Source organism: Stomoxys calcitrans, chromosome 1 (assembly GCF_963082655.1).
Source record: "Stomoxys calcitrans chromosome 1, idStoCalc2.1, whole genome shotgun sequence".
Classification (NCBI taxonomy): Eukaryota; Metazoa; Arthropoda; class Insecta; order Diptera; family Muscidae; genus Stomoxys; species Stomoxys calcitrans.
In genome coordinates this window covers 263,670,573-263,697,045 of record NC_081552.1, presented here as the reverse complement: position 1 = coordinate 263,697,045, position 26,473 = coordinate 263,670,573, and the positions used below count along the sequence as shown (strand labels likewise).

General features: G+C 35.9%; 2 protein-coding genes across 6 annotated transcripts in view; both read left to right on the top strand.

Moving 5' to 3' along the window:
• Nucleotides 1-2,334, top strand: part of LOC131994019 (forkhead box protein J2-like) — a 56,910-nt gene extending 54,576 nt beyond the window's left edge. Inside the window, exon 3 of the mRNA XM_059360068.1 lies at nucleotides 1,877-2,334. Coding sequence (XP_059216051.1) covers nucleotides 1,877-1,893 — 17 coding nt within the window. The 3' untranslated portion in view covers nucleotides 1,894-2,334. The remainder of the gene's footprint in view (nucleotides 1-1,876) is intronic.
• The window catches only part of LOC106085248 (phosphatase and actin regulator 1), a 784,344-nt gene that overhangs the window by 579,578 nt on the left and 178,293 nt on the right, over nucleotides 1-26,473 (top strand). The window lies entirely within an intron of this gene.

Sequence of the window (26,473 nt, the reverse complement as noted above, 5' to 3'; positions counted from 1 at the left end):
TAAATCTGAACCGATTTCGAGCAAACTTCTCAGATACTGTGACAGTCTTCGAGGAAAGCGTTGTACTAAGTTTTGGAAAGTTTAGTCAATAAATGCGCTTGCAGTGGGTCTAGGAGTGAAAATCGGGTAGATATATGTATATGAGAGCTATATCTAAATCTGAGCCGATTTCTATGAAATGCACCAGTAATGTTGAGAGTCAAGAAAAAATCCTCCCTGCCAAATTTCGAGAGAATCGGTTAACAAATCACCATTTTATTGCATTATTACTGCAAATCGGACGAATATATATATGAGAGCTATATTTAAATCTGAACCGATTTCCATGAAATCCACCAGTAATGTCGGGAGTCAAGAGGAAATCCTCCCTGCCAAATTTCGAGAGAATCGGTTAACAAATGACCATTTGATTGCATTACTACCGAAAATCGGACGAACATATATATGGGAGACATATACACATCTGAACCGATTTTTTCCAATTTCAATAGTCTTCGTCTCTAGACCGAAAAACATGCCTGTACCAAGTTTGAAGACGATCGGATGAAAACTGCGACCTGTACTTTGTACACAAATTAACATGGACAGACAGACAGACGCACATAGCTAAATCGAATCAGAAAGTGATTCTGAATCGATCGGTATACTTGTCAATAGGTCTACCTTGATGTAGCTCCCATATAGACCGATCCGCCGATTTAGGGTTTTAGGCCCATAAAAGGCGCAGTTGTTATCCGATTTCGCTGAAATTTAGGACAACGAATAGTGTAAGGCCCTATTACATCTTTCTTCATCATCATTCTTCTGAACCTGATCGGTTCAGATTTGGATATAGCTGCCATATAGACCGATCTTCCGATTTAGGGTCTTAGGCCCATAAAAGCCACATTTATTATCCGATTTCGCTGAAATTTGGGACAGTGCTTTGTGTTAGGCCCTTCAACATCTTTCTTCAATTTGGCCCTGATCGGTCCAGATTTAGGGTTTTAGGCCCATAAAAGCCATATTTGTTATCCGATTTTGCTTAAATTTGGGACAGTGAGTTGTGTAAGGCCCTTCCACATCTGTCTTCAATTTGGCCCTGATCGGTTCAGATTTGAATATATCTGCCATATAGACCGATCCTCCGATTTAGGGTCTTAGGCCCATAAAAGACATATTTGTTATCCGATTTTGCTGAAATTTGAGACAGTGAGTTGCGTAAGGCCCTTCCACATCTGTCTTCAATTTGGCCCTGATCGGTTCAGATTTGGATGTCGCTGCCATATAGATCGATATTTCGGTTTTAGGTTTTGGGGTTTTATGGCCGCATTTGTTGTCCGATGTCGCTGAAAATTGAGACAGTGATTTATGTTAAGCCCGTTGACATACTTCTGCAATATGACATAGATCGGTCCAGATTTGGATATAGCTGCCTTATAGACCGATGTCTCGGTTTTAGGTTTTGGGGCCATAAAAGGCGCATTTATTGTTCGATGTCGCTGAAATTTGAGACAGAGACTTATGTTAGGCTTTTCGACATCCGTGTCGTATATGGTTCAGATCGGTTTATTTTTAGATATAGCTACCAAAAAGACCAATATTTTATTATACACAATTGAACATTGACTTGAACTCATGAGTATTTGGTCCAAATCGGGACATATGCTATGGGGCATAAGGTATGCAATTTTCACCGGATTTCGAAGAAAGGTGGTTAACATATACACCGAGGTGGTGGGTATCCAAAGTTGTTTTAGTACACATTTTCAAACTTGTTTTTTCTCAATTTTGTATGCATAGAAGATTTTTTGTGATTTTATTTTTAAAAACTTACAAATGTTTATATCAATTTTTTGCATGCCTTATTAACCAATGTTTTGTTCTATATTTTCAGGTAAGTCTTCTTACTAGGAGGCCAATAATACACATGTGTATCTATATTTAATGTATTTTGTAAGTATAGAATCTCTGAAATTCTAATTTATCATTTGCAAATAGCATTCTAGGGAATTGTAGGCTTCCTAGACATCATTTCCCAATTCGTGTTAATCTAAACTAAGATTAAGCCATTAACCATAAACAAAGATATCCTTCCTAAATTCGTTAACATTTATTATATTCCAAACTCATTCGTTATTGCGTTTTCTATCATGAACTTTGCGTTTCCGACAGCAGAACTTTTGATGAATTTCGTGTAATTAACGCACATGTCACTGAAGAAATTAATTACTCGGGGTTTTCATTAACCCAAAGGCTTAAAGGTCGAACCAAAACAAGGCAAGTCGTATGAATTCCCCAATGTGGCTGCAAATGATGATATATTTTCATTCATTTTGTTTGCTACGGAAGTAGAAAAGGCAATAAAAATACATGTATCAATATTTCCATGATGCCAGATTGAAAAAATAAAGAAAAACTCAAAATAAAATCCATGTCCACACACACACACACACACCGGCAAACACTTGCACATTAGTAACACGAAACTTCGTGGGCCTATTTATGCCGGCCATCATATGGGATCACATTAAAGTATTAGAGGCCATAATAAAACGGAAATCTAACGACATATATGCTGTCGTGTCTAAATTGTTTACGAGCTAATGTTTAACAATAATACTCGTCCTATGATGATGACGTTGATGTCGATGGTGGTCATTCAAATATTTACAGCTAATAAAGTTAATGTTAATGGATGAAAACATTGTTGCAATACTTTCAAAAACTGTTGCACTCTGCACTTGAGTTTAATGGATTTGCTATTTGGATTCCATGAGAGGCTTAACACATACACCCAGAGAAAAATTGCAATACCAAATGTGTAAAACAACACCATATGGTATCATATGGAATCGATGTTAATGACACGTATTTGGACGTCAAATAAAACATCTGGTGGAAAATTTTGTAAAGATAGGACCAAATTGTGGCTTCTATGACCTTAGAAGGCCATAACGGATGAAAGATATATATAAGAGCTATATCTAAATATGGACCGATTTTAATGACACGTATTTGGACGTCAAATAAAACATCTCGTGCAAAATTTTGTAACGATAGGACCAAAATTGTGGCTTCTACTGCCTTAATAGGTCAGATCGGATGAAAGATATATATGCTATATCAAAATCTGCGCCGATTTTAATGAAATTTTGCACACGTATTTGGACCTCAAATGAAATATCTCATGCAATATTTTGAGAAGATCGGACCAAAATTGTGGCTACTACAGCCTTAATAGGCCATATCGGATGAAAGATATATATGGGAGCTATATCTAAATCTGAACCGATTTTTATGAAATTTTGCACACGTATTTGGACGTCAAATGAAATATCTCATGCTAAATTTTGTAGAGATTGAACCAAAATTATGGCTTCTACAGCCTTAATAGGTCATATCGGATGGAAGAGATATATGAGAGCTATATTTAAATATGGACCGATTTTGTTAAAAATCAATAGCATTCATCGTGGGACCAAAAAAGTGACTTGTAAATAATTTGGTGACAGTCGGACAACAAATGCAAACTGTACCCTGACAAATGTTGCCAGCATTAGGAGGAGAATATCATCGCTGAAAATTTTTTCTCATGTTCTCGCCAGGATTCGAACCCAGGCGTTCAGCGTCAAAGGCGGACATGCTAACTTCTGCGGCACGGTGGCCTCCAGTGGTGGTGTAGGGTACAAAAACCAATGTTGCACTGTGAACAACTGCGACTCATCAAGCCCGTTAAAGCTGCATTTTTATACCCACCATCGAAGGATGGAGGTATATTCATTTTATCATTCCGTTCGCAACACATCGAAATATCCATTTCCGACCTTATAAAGTATATATATTCTTGATCAGCGTAAAAATCTAAGACGATCTAGACATGTACGTCCGTCTGTCTGTAGAAATCAAGCTACAGTCTTTAAAAATAGAGATATTGAACTGAAACTTTGCAGAGATTCTTTTTTTTTTGTCCATAAGCATCTTGATATAGCCCCCATATAGACCGATTCGCCGATTTAGAGTCTTAGGCCAACAAAAGCCACATTTATTACCCGATTTTGCTGGGACATTTGAGTTGTGTTAGGCCCTTCGACATCCTTCGTTAATTTGGCCCAGATTGGCCCAGATTTTGATATAGCTGCCATATAGACCGATCCTCCGTTTTAGGGCTTAGTCCCCAATCAACAGCATCGCTCTCCGTTGAACTCGGTCAAGTAGCTCCAAGAATGATTTTGAAGCTCCTGAATATATAGATATTGAGATATAGAAATTGAGAAGATCAGAAGAGCTGAAATATTTCTTGCACCGCTTAAGAAAACCCAAACACTTGAATGCTTCTTTCGACACTTTGAATACGTGTTTTGACCAACGGACATCACATTGCAACTTCTTGCCCAGAACATCAAGAACATATGACTGTTCAATATCTATACCGCCAAAAGATATCGAGGATTGTAGTGGGTCAGTGAATCGCTTGTGAGACAAGAAACAGCACTGCGTCTGGGAGAGCGTCTCATCCATAATGCGCCTCCTGTCCACAATTTCTTGAGGACTGGGCCTATGGTCGAATGAATATGAATGACACAGACTACTGTTATCGGCAAATGTGTAGACTGGATTCGAAGTCTGACCCAATAGATCGTCAATGAAAATAAGAAAAAGGCTCTGTCCTTTCCCCCTTGTGGCTCAACTGCGATCAATGTATACTCATCTGATGAGAACACATCTACAACTAGAACTCGTATAGTGCGATCTCTGAGAAAGCTCGATATAAATCGGACGAAGTTATTACCGACTCCAAAAGCGTTAAGCTTCGTTAATAGTGCACCATGCCAGACCCTATCAAATGCCTTGGAAATATCCAGAGCCACGATCTTACTCTCACCAAACTGGTGGCTAGAGCGTTCCAACAAAAATGCCATTAAGTCTCCCGTAGAGCGATTTCTGCGGAACCCATATTGTCTGTCGCTAAGAAAGCCATTGGGCTCTAAGTATCTGAAGAGATGATGGATTACCATACTCCCCATAACCTTGGAGAGCAGGGAGCATATCGCAATTGGCCGGTAATTCGCAGGGTTGTTCGCCCCACCTTTTTTGGGGATAGGCTGAACGTTCGCAACTTTCCAACGAGCCGGGAAGACTCCCGCACGGTAAGCAAGGTTGAAAAGGTTGCATAGTGGACGAGCAAGTGACGAAGAACACTTACAAAGGACATATGTTGATATACCGTCCGGGCCCGGAGATTTATTAACGGTGAGGTCCGCAAGGACCCTTTTGAATATCTGAGGCATCGAACTAGGTACACTATCAATCACGGGAAGTGGTTGATTGCTATACGAAAAAGAAGAATTTCCTGCAAACATCTCAGCCAGTAGATTAGCCTTATCAACCGGGTCAGTGAACACCTGATCATTCTTAACAAGAGTTGGGATTGCCGATGGGTGGGCCCTTTACTCTTTTTACGAATGACCAAAAGCTCTAGCTTTCCCTCGGAGAAGCAATAACTTTGGCACGAAGACGCTGTTCGTAAAGAAACTTTTCTTGTCTAAGTACTCTGGCACACGAAGTTCTTGCCCGTTTGCGCAGCAATTCGATATTGGTATTTTTGTTCAGACGCAGACGCTGGCAGCATATCTGCATGTCCAGTTAAACCAAATTTTATCTTTTGATTTAACCGATAAATTTTTAATCGGAATGAACGATCTCATTCTTTTTAATAATACCTCCTGCACCATTTCGGCAGCAGCATTTAGGTCACCGCTTTGTCGCGATGACAGGAATTCAAATGTGACGCCGTCAATTCTAAATGGCCTTTTTCGTCTGGTATTAAACTGATACCAAATGGTATTAAAAATGTTTGCCAATAACCCTCATGAAATAATACCAAGCGGTATTGGTAAAGTACCATTCTTATGCTATGAGTGTACTCCGAACTCATTTTATAGGCGGCCCATGTCAAAAATGCACAAATAAGCACTACCACTTGGCCCACCCCTACCCATCTGCGGACATTTACAACATTTGACTCCCATGAAAGGCTCTTCTGTGTATAACTATAATATATCCTCTGAAGTGTACGATCTCTGCTGCCTGCTTTTTGGCTTTTAGCGAATTCAGATTCTTTTCCGGTGTTTGTGGTTGACGTTTTTGGTTTATTTTCTTTTCTGTGCTACAAAATACTTTGTTTAATGTCATGGCATTTTTTCTTTCTCCTCCTTTGTGAGTGTTTTATATATGTGCTTGAGTCATTTTAGCATTTGTATCTGTTCATTTCACACAACTGTGTGAACGACGCTAGTCCTAGTATGTTTGCATCTTTGTGTGGGTTAAGTGTGGGTGTGAGTGCTGGCATCGCTATACTATACACATTAAAAAGCATTAAAAGTGTTCTTGTGTTAGCACATTAAGGACTACTCATATGAATTCCGTTTCGCGTGTACGCTCGAGTGTAGTATATTCCAATGAATATGGATGGGTTCTTATTTATATTTGTATAAATATGTATAAGTTACCATGCCCCCCCTCCTGCTCTCTCACACATATATACCCAGCAAACATTTTTCATTAGTTTGGAAGAGCATTCATTCCCGCATTGAAGAAAAAAAAATACCCTTGAAAAATGTTTAAGCAAGTCCATATGAATCGAGAAACTTGCACAAATGCTTCTTATTAGTGTAGGTCGGTTGCGATTGGAAATGGGTCATATCGGTCCATGTTTTGATATAGCTGCCATATGAACAGATCTTGGATCTTGACTTCTTAAGCCTCTAGGGGCGCAATTCTTATCCGATTAGAATGAAATTTTGCACGACGTGTTTTGTTATGATATCCAACAACTGTGCCAAGTATGGTTCAAATCGGTCCATAACCTGATATAGCTACCATATAAACCGATCTTGAATCTTGAGGGCGCAATTCTTATCCGATTGGAATGGAATTTTGCAAGACGTGTTTCGCTATGTCTTCCAACAACTGTGCTACGTTATGTTCGAATCGGGTAATAACCTGATATAGCTACCATATTAACCGATCTTGAATCTTGACTTCTTGAGCCTCTAGAGGGCGCAGTTCTTATCCGATTAGAATGAATTTTTCCACGAAGTATTTTGTTATGATGTCCAACAACTGTGTCAAGTATGGTTCAAATCGGTCCATAACCTGATATAGCTGCCATATAAACCGATCTTGGATCTTGACTTCATGAGCCTCTAGAGGGCGCAATTCTTTTCCGATTAGAATGAAATTTTGCACGACGTGTTTTGTCATGATATCCAACAACTGTGCCAAGTATGGTTCAAATCAGTCCATAACCTGATATAGCTGCCATATAAACCGATCTGGGATCATGACTTCTTCAGCCTCTAGAGGGCGCAATTCTTATCCGATTGGAATGAAATTTTGCACGACGTGTTTTGTCATGATATCCAACAACTGTGCCAAGTATGGTTCAAATCAGTCCATAACCTGATATAGCTGCCATATAAGCCGATCTGGGATCATGACTTCTTGAGCCTCTAGAGGTCGCAATTATTATCCGATTTGCCTGAAATTTTGTACGACGGACCCTCTCATGGCCATCAACATACGTGTTTATTATGGTCTGAATCGGTCTGTAGTCTGATACAGCTCCCATATAAATCGATCTCTCTATTATACTTCTTGTTCTTACTCGTCTTTCCAAGTAATGCGTAAATCTTATATAAGAGTTTTTTTCTGAATCTTTTAGAACACTCAGTTGTTATTCGTCCACACGGTTCTTGTGCGACTTTAAGATCTTCCAAGACTCTTCTGACTTACTCGTTGGCAACCTACATAAAAGATTCGCGTAACACTATTCTAAAAGGTTTGTCTTTAGATCACAACTCCTCTGTTCATCCATAATCATAATCTTCATCTAGAAAATTCTTGCAAGATAATTTGGCAATCGAAAATGTTTGCAGGGTATATGCTAGCATAAGAAATGGTTTAAGCACACATATAACCAACCAGCAACATGTCAACACCATCAAGTGTTATGTTTAATGATTTTCAATAAAAGATTGTGACATTTTAATAGCTAAAGTTTATAGCGTTGCTTTTATTACATAAGGTAAGGCGGTAGGAAAGGCGTTAAGAAAGGTGGTAGGAAGGACGCTAGGAAAGCCATGGCGTAAATCTATTCGCAATTATCTTTTTATGTCATCAGAATTAATCGAATGCATAAAATGTTGCCTTCATCAAGACTTATCTGATTCTAAGTCAAAGCTAATTTTAATTTAGAACGGAAAAAGAAATGTTCACCAACAGACAACAAAGGCAAATGCCCATATATAAATATTTAGGAAAAGGAAGTAAGTAAGAAATGTTAACAAGCTGAGAACGCGCCGACTTTTAGATACTCTTTACCTTGGTCACATTTGTCCAATTCTTTAGAATGAATGTCAACAAGTAAAAGCATGCTAAGTTCGGCCGGGCCGAATCTTATATACCCTCCACCATGGATCAAATTTGTCGAATTCTTTTCCCAGTATCTCTGTTGTGCTGTTTCACGCTATAGACCGATTCTGTTTCAGGCTACAGACCGATTCAAACCATATTTGACACATTGTACAAAATTTCAGCCGAATCGGTTAATAATTGCGCCCTCTAGAGGCTCAAGAAGTCAAGATCCCAGATTGGTTTATATGACAGCTATATCAGGCTACGGACCGTTTTACACCATACTTAGTATAGTTGTTGGAAGTTTTAACAAAACACTTCATGATAAATTTCAGCCAAATCGGACAAGAACTACGCCCTCTAGAGGCTCAAGAAGTAAAATAGGAAGATAGGTGTAAATGGGAGCTGTATCAGGCTACAGACCGATTCTGACCGCATTTGACACGTACGTTGTAGTTTATGGGAGAAGTCGTTTTACAAAATTTCATTCAAATCCGATAATAATTGCGGCCTCTAGAGGCTAAAGAAGTCAAGATCCCAGATCGGTTTATATGACAGCTATATCTGGTCATTAACCGATTTAAACCATACTTAGCACAGATGTTGGAAGGTATAACAAAATACGTCATGCAAAATTTCCGCCAAATCGGATAGTAATTGCGCCCTCTAGAGGCTCAAGATGTCAAGACCCCAGATCGGTTTATATGACAGCTATATCAGGTTTTAGACCGATTTCCACTATACTTAGCACAGTTGTTGGAAGTCATACCAAAACACGTCATGCCAAATTTCAGCCAAATTGGATAAGAATTGCGCCCTTTTTAGACTCAAGAAGTCAAGACCCAAGATCGGTTTATATGACAGCTATATCAAAACATAGACCGATATGGCCCATTTACAATCCCAACCGACCTACACTAATAAGAAGTATTTGTGCAAAATATTTCAAGCGGCTAGCTTTACTCCTTCGAAAGTTAACGTGGTCCAAGTGTCCAAGTACCGAGCGGGCCTCCCCAACCCAAAAACTTCTCCAAGCAGATATATTCGACAACGTCATGTCAATATGGGCCTCAAATGAAAAGTATTCAACAGTAGATTACAAATATGGCATAAAAAATTAAGTAATGGAAGGTCGCCCCCCACCATCAAGTGGCCATATTAGTCGACCATGTCTATATGGGACTCAAATGAAAGGTATTTGGATTACGATTTGTGTGTTCAAGTCTAGGTGGCGCTTTCCTTCCAAAAATAAGTCAAATATGTTGATTGACCCATTATGACAATATGGGACTCAAATGCAAGGTATTTGAGAGTAGAAAACGAATTTTATATCCTAATTTGGAGCCAAGTGTTTGGGGATACTTACGATTATGGCAATATGGAGCTCAAATCAACGGTATTTGGTAGTAAATAACAAATTTGATACATATTTTCAGGGCCGGTGGCCACCCTAGCCCCAATACACCCTCCAAACAGTTCATATATACCGGCCATGGCAATAAAAAGCACTGCTCATCACCCTAATTTTCAAAAACGCCAGATTTGGATTACTAAATTTTGCGCGATGGCTTCTCCGACATCTACACCTCGTATGGTCAGAATCGGTCTATAACATGATAAAGCTCCAACATAAAACGATTCCCCTTTTTCTCTTCTTCAATTCCTTGTGGTTGCCATACTTTCCCAGTTTGGCTGAACATTTCTTATCTTATTTTTCATTGCACTGGATTTCTTTCCAATTTTAAAATTTGGTTTCTCATAAGTTCGGAAACCACCTTGAGAATAATTTCCAAAATAATGAACAATTTATCTTTAAATTCATATGATTACCTCAAACCATCATGACTAATGCCCATATTTAGCCAACAACCAAATATCCCTTTGCAATATAATGCAACACTAAAGCATGTGCTCACTTTGAGTTAGAAAGTCCAAAATGCATTGCCAAAAACACACATTTTGATTGTTCCATCAATTATCCACACATCTCTGTCACATCCTTTGAAACGCATTTTGGAGAGCAACGGAAAAAAGGATATATCAAAGCCCTATGGTGTTTCCAAGTGAAATGTGTTCGTTTGTGTATGTCCACGACTATGATGATGGCTGTCTACGTCTGCTAAAAGCCCATTTATAATTCAAAGCATAAAACCAGCAATTTTCTTCATTTTCCTTTTTTTCTGCAGTTTTATTTGCTGCAAAGCAAACAAAAAAAGTCTTTTATTTCAAATTGCCTGTTTTTAGCGTTTTCAAAAGTACAAACAATTCATTCGTTCTTACGTTTGGGCTCATTGGTTTCAGTCCGGCTGTAACTGTGTTTGTCTATGACCATTTCGATTTTCCCCAAATTGCTCGATTTTTGTACTCCTTTACAATTTTTTTTTTTTTTTTTTTTTGCTCACTGTTTTTTTTGGCAAACTGTCAATGTTTCGAGGACAAAGCCAGGGGATTCGATTGTTTGGTTGCATGGCCAAATGTATGTATGGTTGGCTGAATGGCTATCTAGCTGACTAGTCAGATGTATGGTTCGTTTGTTGGTTGTTGCAGGACAAGGTCTAAACAATCAAAAAAATCCCCATAAGTGAACATTTCTCAGTGACAACCACAAAAACGGCAACAACAGTTGTTTTAAAAGGGACCAGTATTGCCAGAACTCACACACACACCTACATAGTACATATGTTTGAATTTGGCAAATATTTATGTATTCGCAAAATGTAAACCCCTCCAATACTGTTTGCGTTTTTGTTTTTGTCCTTTACTCATTCGAGAAGACCTTTATGGTAAGCATCCAAGAGCAAGGACAATGCGTGTTGAAATTACAAACATGTGCTAGCTCTTCCCAATGCTGTATTACCTACACATGCCAATGTCATTGTATAAAATTGTGTTTGTACATTCCATGGTGTGGGAGAAAATATGTTGCACCAAATTTTTTTCCAAATGAAAGAGTAGAGTGTAGTTATAAATTCCATTTGTAAGTACTAGCAATTTAAAAAATTCAAGTATGCGATTTTTGTCAAAGTAAAATAACTGTAACTAGTCGAGACACAAACCACCCACATTAAAACCCTCTCTTACTTGCATAAACAAAACATAGTTAACCCACTAACTTCTGACCCTAGATTCGTTTGTTCGATTTGGTGCATTCATTATTTATTTGCTTTACTATTGTGAAGCGATCATTTTCAGCTGCTTCTGATCTGGCCATTGTTTCATTGCTCGTTATTTGTAGTATTTGTAAGCGTTTAACTTAAGGAAATGTGAATTTACGAAAAAAAATCGAGATATCGGCAGCTATATCCAAATCTGAACCGATCTGGGCCAAATTGAAGAAGGATGTCGAAGGGCCTCCCAAATTTCGGCGAAATCGGACAATAAATGCGCTTTTGATGGGCCCAAAACCTTAAAACGAGAGATCGGTCTATATGGCAGCTATATTCATATCTGGACCGATCTGGGCCAAATTGAAGAAGGACATCGAAGAGCCTAACTTAACTCACAGTCTCAAATTTCAGCAACATCGGACAAAAAATGCGCATTTATGACCCCAATACCTAAAACCGCGGTATCCGTCTATATGGCAGCTATATGCAAATCTGAACCGATCTGTGCCATATTGCAGATGTATATCAAGGAGATTAATCTAACTCACTGTACCGAATTTCGGCGACATCGGACAATAAATGCGCCTTTTATGGGCCCAAAACCTTAAATCGAGAGATCGGTCTATATGGCAGCTATATTCAAATCTGGATCGATCAGGGCCAAATCGAAGACAGACGTCGAAGAATTTAGCTTAACTCAGTCTCAAATTTCAGCGATATCGGACAGTAAATGCGCCTTTTATGGCCCCAAAACCTAAAACCGAGATATCGGTCTATATGGCAGCTATATTAAAATCTGAACCGATCAGGGGCACATTGAAGAAAGATGTCAAAGGGCCTAAGACAACTCACTGTCTCAAATTTCAGTGACATCGGACAATAAATGCGCCTTTTATGGCCCCAAAACCTAAAACTGAGATATCGGTCTATATGGCAGCTATAACCAAATCTAGACCTATCTGAGCCAATTTGACGAAGGATGTCGAAGTGACTAACACAACTTACTGTCCCAAATTTCAGCAAAATCCGATAGTAAATGTGGCTTTTATGGGCCTAAGACCTTAGATCGGAGGATCGGTCTATTTGGCGGCTATAACGAAATTTGGACCGATCTGAGCCAAATTAACGAAGGAAGTCGAAGGGCCTAAAACAACTCACTGTCCCAAATTTCAGCAAAATCGGACAATACGTGTGGCTTTTATGGGCCTAAGACCCTAAATCGTCAGATCGGTCTATATGGCAACTATAACTGAATCTGAACCGATCTGGGTCAAATTAACGAAGGAAGTTGAAGGACCTAAGACAACTCACTGTCCCAAATTTGATCAAAATCGGATAACAAATGTGGCTTTTATGGGCCTAAGACTCTAAATCGACGGATCAGTCTATATGACAGCTATATCAAAATCTGAACCGATCAAGTTGAAGAAAGCTGTCAATGGGCCTAAGACAACTCACTGTTTCCGTCCGTCTGTCTGTACGTCCGTCCGTCTGTCTGTTGAAATCACGCTACAGACGGTCGGACGTACAGACAGACGGACGGACTTCATGGAGTCGGAAATGGATATTTCGATGTGTTGCAAACAAAATGACAAAATGAATACACCAAAATGCTTTATAGTGGTGATATGCGATATGATGCTCGTGATGGTCAGCCTAGAAAAGAGACCGTTTCAATATCAAAAATCCTCTAGGCCTTCAATACTTTTATTTCATTCTCTTACTTATTTCATTCTCTTATTTATTTCATTCTCTTATATATTATCAACTTTCTTTTTCCAAAAAATGAATATTCCAATATTAATTCCGATATTAGGTAAAATAAGTGGCAAACTCCCCTTTAGAAGCTGTCATGCGACGAAACCAGTCTCATTTTTCTTTTTTGCAGTCGTCAATATTCCATCATTCGCCATATCATCAACTGCTCTAATACTCTCTACACAACAAAGTAAACCTTGAAGCCTGCCGAAAATTGGTCAAAATATCCCAACAACACTTATTCCAATCATTTGCATTTTAATTAAAACTTCATTGCATGCATTAGGGTTATGGGAAGCTAGTGCGATACTATCTTTTACATACTAAATGCTGTTACAATGGCATGTGAAACTTCCGGCTAATAACCGCATCCGTTTCCTGTCAACTACATTATTGCCAACGACCACATACCCACGCATGCCTTAATTTCAGTGTGTGTGCGTGTGTGTGTGGATGTGGTTATATCCCTATGCATCTGAAACAATTTGCCACACAAGTTTATGGAAAATCGTGTCATTGTTTATGCATGTTAATGTTGACATCTATAAATGTGCTGCCACTGCATGCATGTGTATACCACATGTGTGCATGCATTCTGTTTATTGAAATAACGCCATGTAGTGATAACCATTATCATGTAACATAAACATATTCGATTTTTCAATTTTGTCAATTTGCATATAGGCTAGCGAATACAGTGAAGCAAAAAAAATTAGTTAGCAATAATAAATCCACCACCACGGATGCATATCTTGTAAAAATTTTGTCAAAATTATGAAAATGGACATTGTTTGTTTGCGTGCAGGTCCATCTTCTTCCTGCACAGTGCTTGTTCGGCCTATCTCATTACCGCCTCTCAGTTCTTCTCGATCTACAACATTATCTAGAATATTGTCCCAGGCGAACTGTTTCCAGTTCAGTTGGTTATGGATGTATCGTCCCATGCTTAACTTTATTTTATTCTTTTAGCGTTTTCCGTTCTTCTCCAAATTCAACCTTTATTTGATTTTCATGATTGTCTAAACCAGAGGTGCTTTTAACCGTTTGGAGCATCTTTGATTCCATGACCTAGTCAACGTAGGCATTATATAGTGGGATAGCATCGTTTAAGAATGGGTAAAAAAAAAACTCTTTACCAGTACTTGGAATAGAGGAAAATACTTCGTTCAAAGGAAGAGACTTATTTTATCTTGTTAAGCTTTGATTTTGTCTGCCTGCTCCAAAATTTTTTACTTGGTCCAAAGTATCCAATTTTTTTCAAATTTTTTTTTGAATTATACTTCATAGAGTAGAAGGAAACATATAATTTTTTGGTATCGGGAGGGGGCGGACGCTCCCCCTTACCCCAAAAGTACTACCCAATAATAAAAATGGAGTGATCGGGACAATATGGGATTCAAATGAAAGGTATTCAAGAGTAGAGTACGATTTCATAAGAAAAGTTGGGTCCAAGTACCTTGGGGCCGCCCCCGGACGCTCCCCCCTACCCCAAAAGTACTACCCAATAATAAAAATGGAGTGATCGGGACAATATGGGATTCAAATGAAAGGTATTCAAGAGTAGAGTACGATTTCATATTAAAAGTTGGGTTCAAGTACCTGGGGGGCCGCCCCAGCCCCAAAATCCCTTAAAATTGGTTTATTTTACGATTATGACAATATGGGACTCAAATGAAAGGTATTCGGGAGTAGATTACGAATATGGTCAGGTAGTAGGAATATGCTTTGTAATTTGTTGATATCGGAAGGGGGCGGACCCTTCCCCGTTACCCCAAAAATACCACCCAAACTCACAAGTGAACCAATAAAGACAATAAGGATATCAAATGAAAGGTATAGAATTTATTTTTATTATGATAAAACCCATACAAAAGACAGTGTCTTATATAAAGCATGGGTTAGTAAATTGATAAATACAATGAGTTCAACAAGTTTTCATTTAAATAGAACAATAATTGGTACAAAATATTTAACAATTTATGCAAAGTTACTGATACAATATTTAAGTTAAAAAAAGGTTTAAACAAAACAAAAAAAAAGAAGAAAAGGAAACTTAAAAGAAAATTTAACAATTTAATCGAAGTTACTAATAAAATAAATTAAAAAATAGTTATAAAAAAAACAAAACAAATAATTAATTAAAATGATTATAAATCAAAGATTTGAACTGTCGTTCATTACTTATAATTTGAATACTATTGGGAAGATTATTCCAGAGACGTATAGCATTAACAAAGAACTGTTGTTCAGATACACGATATCGATGACGTATTTGTATTACTTGTTTACCTCTTGTAGAGTTAGCAAAACGCAAAACAGAAGCCAGATATGACGGTTCATTGGTATAAATTATCTTGTGGATCATTTGCAACAAGCGTATCTTAAGGAACGAGTTAAAAGAGACACCATATACTTTTCTGGCAAAGTCAGATACCCGGTCTCTTCTACGCAAACCAAAAATGTATCTAACGACATCGTTAAGGGCCACGTGCAATTTATTCCTATGAGTTACATCACAACCGTAAAAAACCTCGCAAGAGTATAATCCATATCAATATCCATATCCATATCAATATGGGACTTAAACGAAAGGTATTCGGGAGTAGATTGCGAATCTGGCATACAAAATCAGATCGAAGTGTAGGGGGTCACCCCACCCCCCAAAAACTCCCCAAATGGGCATATGACCTATCATGACTATATGAAACTCAGTTTGTTTGTTTGTACCGTAGAATTAAAAAAAGGAAATATAGGTTATATAATTTTTAGATATCGGATGGTGGCTGACCCTCCCCTTTACACCAAAAATGCCACCCAAAACCTTAAGAGGACTGATGGGCACAATATGGGTATCAAATGCAAGGTATTGGAGACTAGAAAATGAATATCATATTAAATTTTGGGTCCAAGTACCCAGCGGGCCGCCCCAACCCAAAAACTCCTCTAAACAGAAATATTCGACGTACCTATCAATATGGGATTCAAATGAAAAGTATCCGCTAGTAGACTATAAATATGACACAAAAAGTTTGGTTCAAGTAATGGGAGGTCGCCTCACTCCCAAATACCCCTAAAATGGTCATATCAGCCGACCATGGCTATATAGGATTCAAATGAAAGATATTTTGGGAGTAGATTATAAATATGACATGGGCTAAAGATAAGCCCCAAATGGACATATCAGCCGACCATGGCTATATAGGATTCAATTAAAAGATATTTTGGGAGCAGATCGAAAATATGACATGAGGGGTTAAAGAACGAATTTGATATCTATTTTCAAGGCAAAGTGCTGGTGGCTTCCCCAGCCCCAAAACAACCTCCCAACAGTTCCGTACTTACCGACCATGACAAAATGGGGTTCAAAGTAAAGGGATTTGGGAGTGGACACAAATTTGATATCCATATTTGTCTCCCCTAAAAAACACTTCTCAACACTAATTTAGAGATTGGTAATGCGATTAGTTCGAAATTTTTTGCACTCTAACAATCACCCAAAACAACATGGTTTCTATTGTTGGGGACGGGTGCCGCGGGGACAGCCCGAAATCCGTCAAATGGATATATAGAGCAATCTCGGCAATATAGAGCCATGTGTTTGTGGAGCCACCCCACCCCAAAAAATCCCCTCCTATTACATAAAAGCTATTTGGGGTAGAAATTTATTGATTTTAGGGAAATTTTTATTCATTTTCGGGACAAAGACCCTGGGGTCCACCCCACCTTCAAACACAACTTATTTAGCGAGCATGCCTTTATGGAACTCATACGAAATGTTTCTGAAAGTAGAGCACGAATCTTATATTTTCTTTGATGGCCAAGTGACCACCCCCGAAATAACCCCTAAATCTGAAATATTTACCAATACGGTAATATGGGGCTCAAAAGAAAGGCATTTGAGAGTACAGTAAAAATTTGCTCAGGAACCGAGCAGGGGCAAACTTTTCATACATCAATGAGTGCTTTCCGATTTCGAAGTTGAGTTTATCAACGATAAGGGACCTTTTTTATAGCCTAGACCGTACAGTGTGCCACAGTGCGACACCTCTTTGGAGAGAATTTTTTAAATGACCATGCATGGTATGGTACCTCGCAAATGTCGCCAGCATTAAGAGGGGATAAGCACCGCTTTGAATTTTGTCCGAAGTTCCGCCAGGATTCGAACGCAGGGGTTCAATGCGGACATAGGCTACAGTAGCACGATAACCACATTCAGGGCGGAGTGTCCCCATCCTAAAGCGGGCCCTGTCCACCTAGTTATTTATTGGGTTGCCCAAAAAGTAATTGCGGATTTTTCATATAGTCGGCGTTGACAAATTTTTTCACAGCTTGTGACTCTGTAATTGCATTCTTTCTTCTGTCAGTTATCAGCTGTTACTTTTAACTTGCTTTAGAAAAAAAGTGTAAAAAAAGTATATTTGATTAAAGTTCATTCTAAGTTTTATTAAAAATGCATTTACTTTCTTTTAAAAAGTCCGCAATTACTTTTTGGGCAACCCAATATATAATTATAAATATTTATAAATAATATTTTCACAATAATTCTTTACACCTAATTTTGTCCATAGTTGGCAAGTGTTATGCATTTAAATATTTCACTATTGTTCAGTTTATGCATTTTACTGACAACCTTAAATAGAAAATCTCCTACCAATTGAAAATTTTGTATGTAATTGTTTTTGTTTAAATAATTTACATAATTTTTACACAATGATCCTAGGAAATAAAATTTTATGTGTTACTGAAAGTATTTGTGTTTGTGGGCGAACCCATTTTACTTCTATGTGCGCTTTGCAAGCTAAAGTTAAGGGTTCGTGTAATGGTTATTTGATTTACTGTTGTTCTATAGCCTACTTACAATGTTACAACGTTAGCTAATTAATTTTTTTGTTTTGCAAAACATTTTCTATTTGCATTTAAAATGCATAAACCATTTAAATTTCAGATATTTTGTCTTATCGCTGCATGTTCGGCATTTGTTTTGTGCTTTCATAATATAACAAATTCACATCAGTGTCTGTTTGTTTTTGTTTATTTACTTCATTTGAATAAAGTTTATTTTTAGCTTCACAAATTTGCAGGTAGTTAATTTTTTTGATTTTTTTCCTTTTCAAATGAACTCTCTTGAATTATTTATGATTTATTTTTTATAATTTTTTGTTTATAGAATGCATTAAAAAATGCATGTGAGTGAAGATAAATTCCGAATTTAACTAGTGGAGACACAAACCACTGACTTAACAGTCCTCTGTTACTGCCATTAGCAGAGCACTGTTAAGGAACTTTGTAGGCAATTAATTAATAAAAAAAAGGATTTGTTCATAAAAAGGAAATTTCAAAACACAAAAAAACCAAAAAAAGATCTAGAAAATAATAAGGTGATCGAACATTAAAATTTAGTTCCCTCAATAACCGCAAGACGTACTAACAAGATAAAGAAGATTGTAAAATTGATTGATCCACTGTGCACAAATGGAAAATAGTAAGGCGATGAGACCGGTCTCAAATGAGAGCTAGGGAAGCCTAGTTTCTTATACATATGCACATATTTTCCAAATAATCGTCTAACTATCGAATTTTTCAAAAAAACTTGAAAAAATCGCTACAAGACCTCAAAAATCTATTTTGCGTGAACCACTGTGCAAAAATGGAAAAAGTTGATACTTTGAAACCGATGTCAAATGACAGCTTATGAAGTCTAGTTTCTAATCCAAAAGGGCCTATATTCCAAATAATCGTCTAACTATCGAATTTTTCAAAAAAACTTGAAAAAATTCGCTACAAGACTTGAAAAATCTATTTTGCGTCAACCACTGTGCAAAAATGGAAAAAGTTGATACTTTGAAACCGGTGTCAAACGACAGCTTATGAAGTCTAGTTTCTAATCCAAAAGGGCCTATATTCCAAATAATCGTCTAACTATAGAATTTTTAAAAAAAACTAGAAAAAAATCGCTACAAGACCTCAAAAATCTATTTTGTGTGAACCACTGTGCAAAAATGGAAAAAGTTGATACTTTGAAACCGGTGTCAAACGACAGCTTATGAAGTCTAGTTTCTAATCCAAAAGGGCCTATATTCCAAATAATCGTCTAACTATCGAATTTTTCAAAAAAAATTGAAAAAAATCGCTACAAGACCTCAAAAATCTATTTTGCGTCAACCACTGTGCAAAAATGGAAAAAGTTGATACTTTGAAACCGGTGTCAAACGACAGCTTATGAAGTCGAGTTTCTAATCCAAAAGGGCCTATATTCCAAATAATCGTCTAACTATAGAATTTTTCAAAAAAACTTGAAAAAATTCGCTACAAGACTTGAAAAATCTATTTTGCGTCAACCACTGTGCAAAAATGGAAAAAGTTGATACTTTGAAACCGGTCTCAAACGACAGCTTATGAAGTCTAGTTTCTAATCCAAAAGGGCCTATATTCCAAATAATCGTCTAACTATCGAATTTTTCAAAAAAACTAGAAAAAAATCGCTACAAGACCTCAAAAATCTATTTTGTGTGAACCACTGTGCAAAAATGGAAAAAGTTGATACTTTGAAACCGGTGTCAAACGACAGCTTATGAAGTCGAGTTTCTAATCCAAAAGGGCCTATATTCCAAATAATCGTCTAACTATAGAATTTTTCAAAAAAACTAGAAAAAAATCGCTACAAGACCTCAAAAATCTATTTTGTGTGAACCACTGTGCAAAAATGGAAAAAGTTGATACTTTGAAACCGGTGTCAAACGACAGCTTATGAAGTCTAGTTTCTAATCCAAAAGGGCCTATATTCCAAATAATCGTCTAACTATAGAATTTTTCAAAAAAACTTGAAAAAAATCGCTACAAGACCTCAAAAATCTATTTTGCGTCAACCACTGTGCAAAAATGGAAAAAGTTGATACTTTGAAACCGGTGTCAAACGACAGCTTATGAAGTCGAGTTTCTAATCCAAAAGGGCCTATATTCCAAATAATCGTCTAACTATAGAATTTTTCAAAAAAACTTGAAAAAAATCGCTACAAGACCTCAAAAATCTATTTTGCGTCAACCACTGTGCAAAAATGGAAAAAGTTGATACTTTGAAACCGGTCTCAAACGACAGCTTATGAAGTCTAGTTTCTAATCCAAAAGGGCCTATATTCCAAATAATCGTCTAACTATCGAATTTTTCAAAAAAAAACTTGAAAAAAATCGCTACAAGACCTCAAAAATCTATTTTGCGTCAACCACTGTGCAAAAATGGAAAAAGTTGATACTTTGAAACCGGTGTCAAACGACAGCTTATGAAGTCTAGTTTCTAATCCAAAAGGGCCTATATTCCAAATAATCGTCTAACTATAGAATTTTTCAAAAAAACTAGAAAAAAATCGCTACAAGACCTCAAAAATCTATTTTGTGTGAACCACTGTGCAAAAATGGAAAAAGTTGATACTTTGAAACCGGTGTCAAACGACAGCTTATGAAGTCGAGTTTCTAATCCAAAAGGGCCTATATTCCAAATAATCGTCTAACTATAGAATTTTTCAAAAAAACTTGAAAAAAATCGCTACAAGACCTCAAAAATCTATTTTGCGTCAACCACTGTGCAAAAATGGAAAAAGTTGATACTTTGAAACCGGTGTCAAACGACAGCTTATGAAGTCGAGTTTCTAATCCAAAAGGGCCTATATTCCAAATAATCGTCTAACTATAGAATTTTTCAAAAAAACTTGAAAAAAATCGCTACAAGACCTCAAAAATCTATTTTGCGTCAACCACTGTGCAAAAATGGAAAAAGTTGATACTTTGAAACCGGTGTCAAACGACAGCTTATGAAGTCTAGTTTCTAATCCAAAAGGGCCTATATTCCAAATAATCGTCTAACTATCGAATTTTTCAAAAAAACTTGAAAAAATTCGCTACAAGACTTGAAAAATCTATTTTGCTATATTGAAATACAATTTACAACTTTTTGGAATACCCCAATTTACCTTAATATATTTATGCGAACTATTATGACCATTCATTTGGGTTTTTTCAATGCATTGAATTTTTACATCGTAAATATTTAATTGGTTTTTTACCTTTTTAACATAAATTTTCCTAGCCTGGGTTTTCAAAAGCAATGAAAGGTTTTGAATCCTTTTACATTTTTTGAATGAAAAGGTATGTTAGTTAAGCTGAGTACCTGTTTAAGCAATTTGACCCATTTGCAAATATTTTGATCATGTGTGGTGAAGGATTCCAAACACGTGTGTTGAGTTTTTACATCAGCAGGTTTAATTTTTTTTATCGTAAAATTTCCCTGCCTGAATTTTTTAATGAGGTGGTATGTTAGTAAAGTTTTTACCTGTGTACGCGACTTGACTCAAATTTTGCAAATATTTTGATCTTATTGGATTCTACCTGCCATTGAATGGTATTTTTTCCTGTCTTTAAAATTACATTTCGGTTTCGATTACCCTTTTCAATTTCTAATCTGTGTTTGATCAACAAAGCGAACAGTTGTAATTTGCAAAAAAGTTAAAAATCTTGCTATACATAAAAATTCTGAAAAGTTAAATTTTAAAAGAAAGTGAAAAGTGTTATTTATAAACAATTCTAAAATGAATAGAAAAAGCTATTTCAGTGTTTTCGTCAAGTTATACTTCTTATATGCTAAAGAGAATAGTGGTGCCACTCTGGAGAATTTCCAAAAAATTAAAACCAACAGCATATATTTGGACATATTTGATCGTATGAATAAAGTTACTGAAGTATTTCGGAAACCCATCGGAAATAAATTACATCAAAGAAAGAAAGTTTACGCCTTTTTACGACAAGTTGTAAGTACATATGTATTGTTTTTATCTCTGAATTATTTAAAATGTTTTATAAAATTTGTTTGCCGAAATTTGTTGTTAAGGAATATATCTCTAGCTTCTTTGAAGTTTAGCTGTCTTAAAAGCATTTTTCATAAATGTGAGTGTTGAAATTGTTTGCTTTCTTGTTCACTAGAGTCGATTGTGGTTTTAAAGAGTTCAAATTTTCTTCTTATGTGATTGAATTGCAAACGAAACTTTATATATACTCGTAAATATAAAATATATTATTTTGAATGGTCTTTCAAAATGATTTGTTATTTTCCCAAAATACAATATAATCGGTTATTTTTATTTCGGATATTTCAAAATAGTCTTACGAATGTATCAGAGTTTCAAAAAATGTTTAGTAAAATTCAATTTGTTGGTAGAAAATTTTTTTGGAAGATTACTTCTTCCAAAAAAATTTCAACATTAAATTCCACGCGAAACTCCCTTAAAACTTTTCTAAAAATCATATAGGTTCCGATTGTATTTAAATTTTTTTTATTCATATAGATTTTCTTCAAATTAAGGCAATACAAGAATAAAATGTTGTAACATATTTTACAATAAGGTTTTCATAGAATCGTTAAGCCGTAATTTGTCTGTTGTTTAAAAAAATTAATCTGACATGGGGTTTTCACTCATCCACACAGTTGCATTTTAAACATTGAAATGTGTTAAACATTTCAGTTTTTTGGCTCCATCTGTATGTTATTTTTATACTTAAATTTCAGTACATACATATGTACATTCGAATTTGTTTTGTCAGATTTTATTATAGAGACATACAGCAGAAAATGGATGTCGTTAACTAATTTTTATTTGTATATCTCACACCACTACTGTGGTACAGAGTATTATAACTTAGTGCATTTGTTTGAAACACCTAGAAGGAAAAAAGCTAGACCTATTGATAACTATACCGTTAGACTCAGAATCACTCTCTGATTCGATCAAGCTATGTCCCTCTGTCTGTATTTGTGTACAAAGTACATGTCATAATTTTCATCCAATCGTCTCAAAATTTGGCAAATATATTATTTTGGCATAGAGACAAAACCTATTGTAAATGAAAAAATTGATTCATATTTGGAAAAAGCTCCCATATACGAGTATATGTTCTTCTGATTTGGACTAACAAACTTTGGTACGAAATATTCTCTTATGATTGTTGACATTTTTGGTTGAACTTCGCATAAATCGGTTACATATAGCTCTCATTCTCATATACATACCTATATGTATCGCCCGATTTTCACTTCTAGTGCTTTTGTAAGCTAAGTTTAAACCCATTTTCTCAATTCTAGGGGTTGTTTACTGAAACATGAAATTTCCTCGAATCCAGAAAACTAATAATAGTTAAGACTAAAATCAGCTTGTAAAATAAACCTTTATGCTCTATCGCTCACAGCAGCGCTGCCAGACGTCACGATCGAAGAGAAAAATTGCTTAAAAATTATGTTTTTGGAAAGGTTTCATTAAAATTAGGCTTTTAGAAAAAATTCATTTCAATTTTGCGTTTAGAAAATTTTCTTTCATTAAGGTTATCTTTTTGTTTTTTCAACCTTATTGTGTATAAAATGATAATCAATTCAACAATTTGATAATTTTTATTTTACAAGTTTTGTCTTTAGAGGAAGTTTCTTTGAAATTAAGTTTTTAGATATATTGTAAGTTTATTAAAAGATGTTTTTAAAAAAAAAAATCATTAAACATTTTGTTTAAAAAAACTTTATTTTAATAAAAAAAATCATTTAAAAAACTTTCAATGCATTTCGCATTTAAAAAATTTTCCTTGAAAATTTTTCCTTATAGAAAAATCTATAGAAATTATATCTTTAAAATTTAATAATGATGTATTTGTGGTCTAAGTGAAAATAAATGAAAACAAACTGAAGCAGTTTACCTTTACCCTTCTAGTGGTCTTTTAGCCATCGATAATTGAGAAATTTTAATGCAATGTTTGTGACGATTCTATGACGTTTATTCAGGAAAAATTTTACGGTTTACGGTTTTAATTTCATGCAGTTCAAGTCCCATTAAACGTCTACAATATTTGTCGTCAATGATTTTATTTTGAATAGGATTGATCTGACGAATGCATTTATATTTCCTTTTAAATCTACATTGCTCACTGCTCATCACGATTAAACTAACGCAAATTTAAACGATCCAGAATAATTTTTAATCTAGATTACAGAATCGAAATATACAAAATTTTGTTCCTTTTGGCGTTCTCAGCTAATATAGGCATGTCCGTCCGCTTGATATTCTGATATAATGCAAATGTTAAGTTTTGCCTATGAACATTCCACTAAGGAACAGGGGCCAACTTCTCACATATCAATGATAAGCGGCCTCCTTTTTATAGCCGAGTCCGAAGGGCGTGCCGCAGTGCGACACCTCTTTGGAGAGAAGTTTTAAATGGCATAGTACCTCACAAATGTTGCCAGCATTATGAGGGGAAAATCACCGCTTGGAATATAGGCCCTTTTGGATTAGAAACTAGACTTCATAAGCTGTCATTTGATACCGGTTTCAAAGTATCAACTTTTTCCATTTTTGCACAGTGGTTCACACAAAATAGATTTTTGAGGTCTTGTAGCGATTTTTTTCAATTTTTTTTGAAAAATTCGATAGTTAGACGATTATTTGGAATATAGGCCCTTTTGGATTAGAAACTAGACTTCATAAGCTGTCGTTTGAGACCGGTTTCAAAGTATCAACTTTTTCCATTTTTGCACAGTGGTTGACGCAAAATAGATTTTTCAAGTCTTGTAGCGAATTTTTTCAAGTTTTTTTGAAAAATTCGATAGTTAGACGATTATTTGGAATATAGGCCCTTTTGGATTAGAAACTCGACTTCATAAGCTGTCATTTGACACCGGTTTCAAAGTATCAACTTTTTCCATTTTTGCACAGTGGTTGACGCAAAATAGATTTTTGAGGTCTTGTAGCGATTTTTTTCAAGTTTTTTTTTGAAAAATTCGATAGTTAGACGATTATTTGGAATATAGGCCCTTTTGGATTAGAAACTAGACTTCATAAGCTGTCGTTTGACACCGGTTTCAAAGTATCAACTTTTTCCATTTTTGCACAGTGGTTGACGCAAAATAGATTTTTCAAGTCTTGTAGCGAATTTTTTCAAGTTTTTTTGAAAAATTCGATAGTTAGACGATTATTTGGAATATAGGCCCTTTTGGATTAGAAACTAGACTTCATAAGCTGTCATTTGACATCGGTTTCAAAGTATCAACTTTTTCCATTTTTGCACAGTGGTTCACGCAAAATAGATTTTTGAGGTCTTGTAGCGATTTTTTCAAGTTTTTTTGAAAAATTCTATAGTTAGACGATTATTTGGAATATAGGCCCTTTTGGATTAGAAACTAGACTTCATAAGCTGTCGTTTGACACCGGTTTCAAAGTATCAACTTTTTCCATTTTTGCACAGTGGTTGACGCAAAATAGATTTTTCAAGTCTTGTAGCGAATTTTTTCAAGTTTTTTTGAAAAATTCGATAGTTAGACGATTATTTGGAATATAGGCCCTTTTGGATTAGAAACTCGACTTCATAAGCTGTCGTTTGACACCGGTTTCAAAGTATCAACTTTTTCCATTTTTGCACAGTGGTTGACGCAAAATAGATTTTTGAGGTCTTGTAGCGATTTTTTTCAAGTTTTTTTGAAAAATTCTATAGTTAGACGATTATTTGGAATATAGGCCCTTTTGGATTAGAAACTAGACTTCATAAGCTGTCGTTTGACACCGGTTTCAAAGTATCAACTTTTTCCATTTTTGCACAGTGGTTCACACAAAATAGATTTTTGAGGTCTTGTAGCGATTTTTTTCTAGTTTTTTTGAAAAATTCTATAGTTAGACGATTATTTGGAATATAGGCCCTTTTGGATTAGAAACTAGACTTCATAAGCTGTCGTTTGACACCGGTTTCAAAGTATCAACTTTTTCCATTTTTGCACAGTGGTTCACACAAAATAAATTTTTGAGGTCTTGTAGCGATTTTTTTCTAGTTTTTTTGAAAAATTCTATAGTTAGACGATTATTTGGAATATAGGCCCTTTTGGATTAGAAACTAGACTTCATAAGCTGTCGTTTGACACCGGTTTCAAAGTATCAACTTTTTCCATTTTTGCACAGTGGTTCACACAAAATAGATTTTTGAGGTCTTGTAGCGATTTTTTTCTAGTTTTTTTGAAAAATTCTATAGTTAGACGATTATTTGGAATATAGGCCCTTTTGGATTAGAAACTAGACTTCATAAGCTGTCGTTTGACACCGGTTTCAAAGTATCAACTTTTTCCATTTTTGCACAGTGGTTGACGCAAAATAGATTTTTCAAGTCTTGTAGCGAATTTTTTCAAGTTTTTTTGAAAA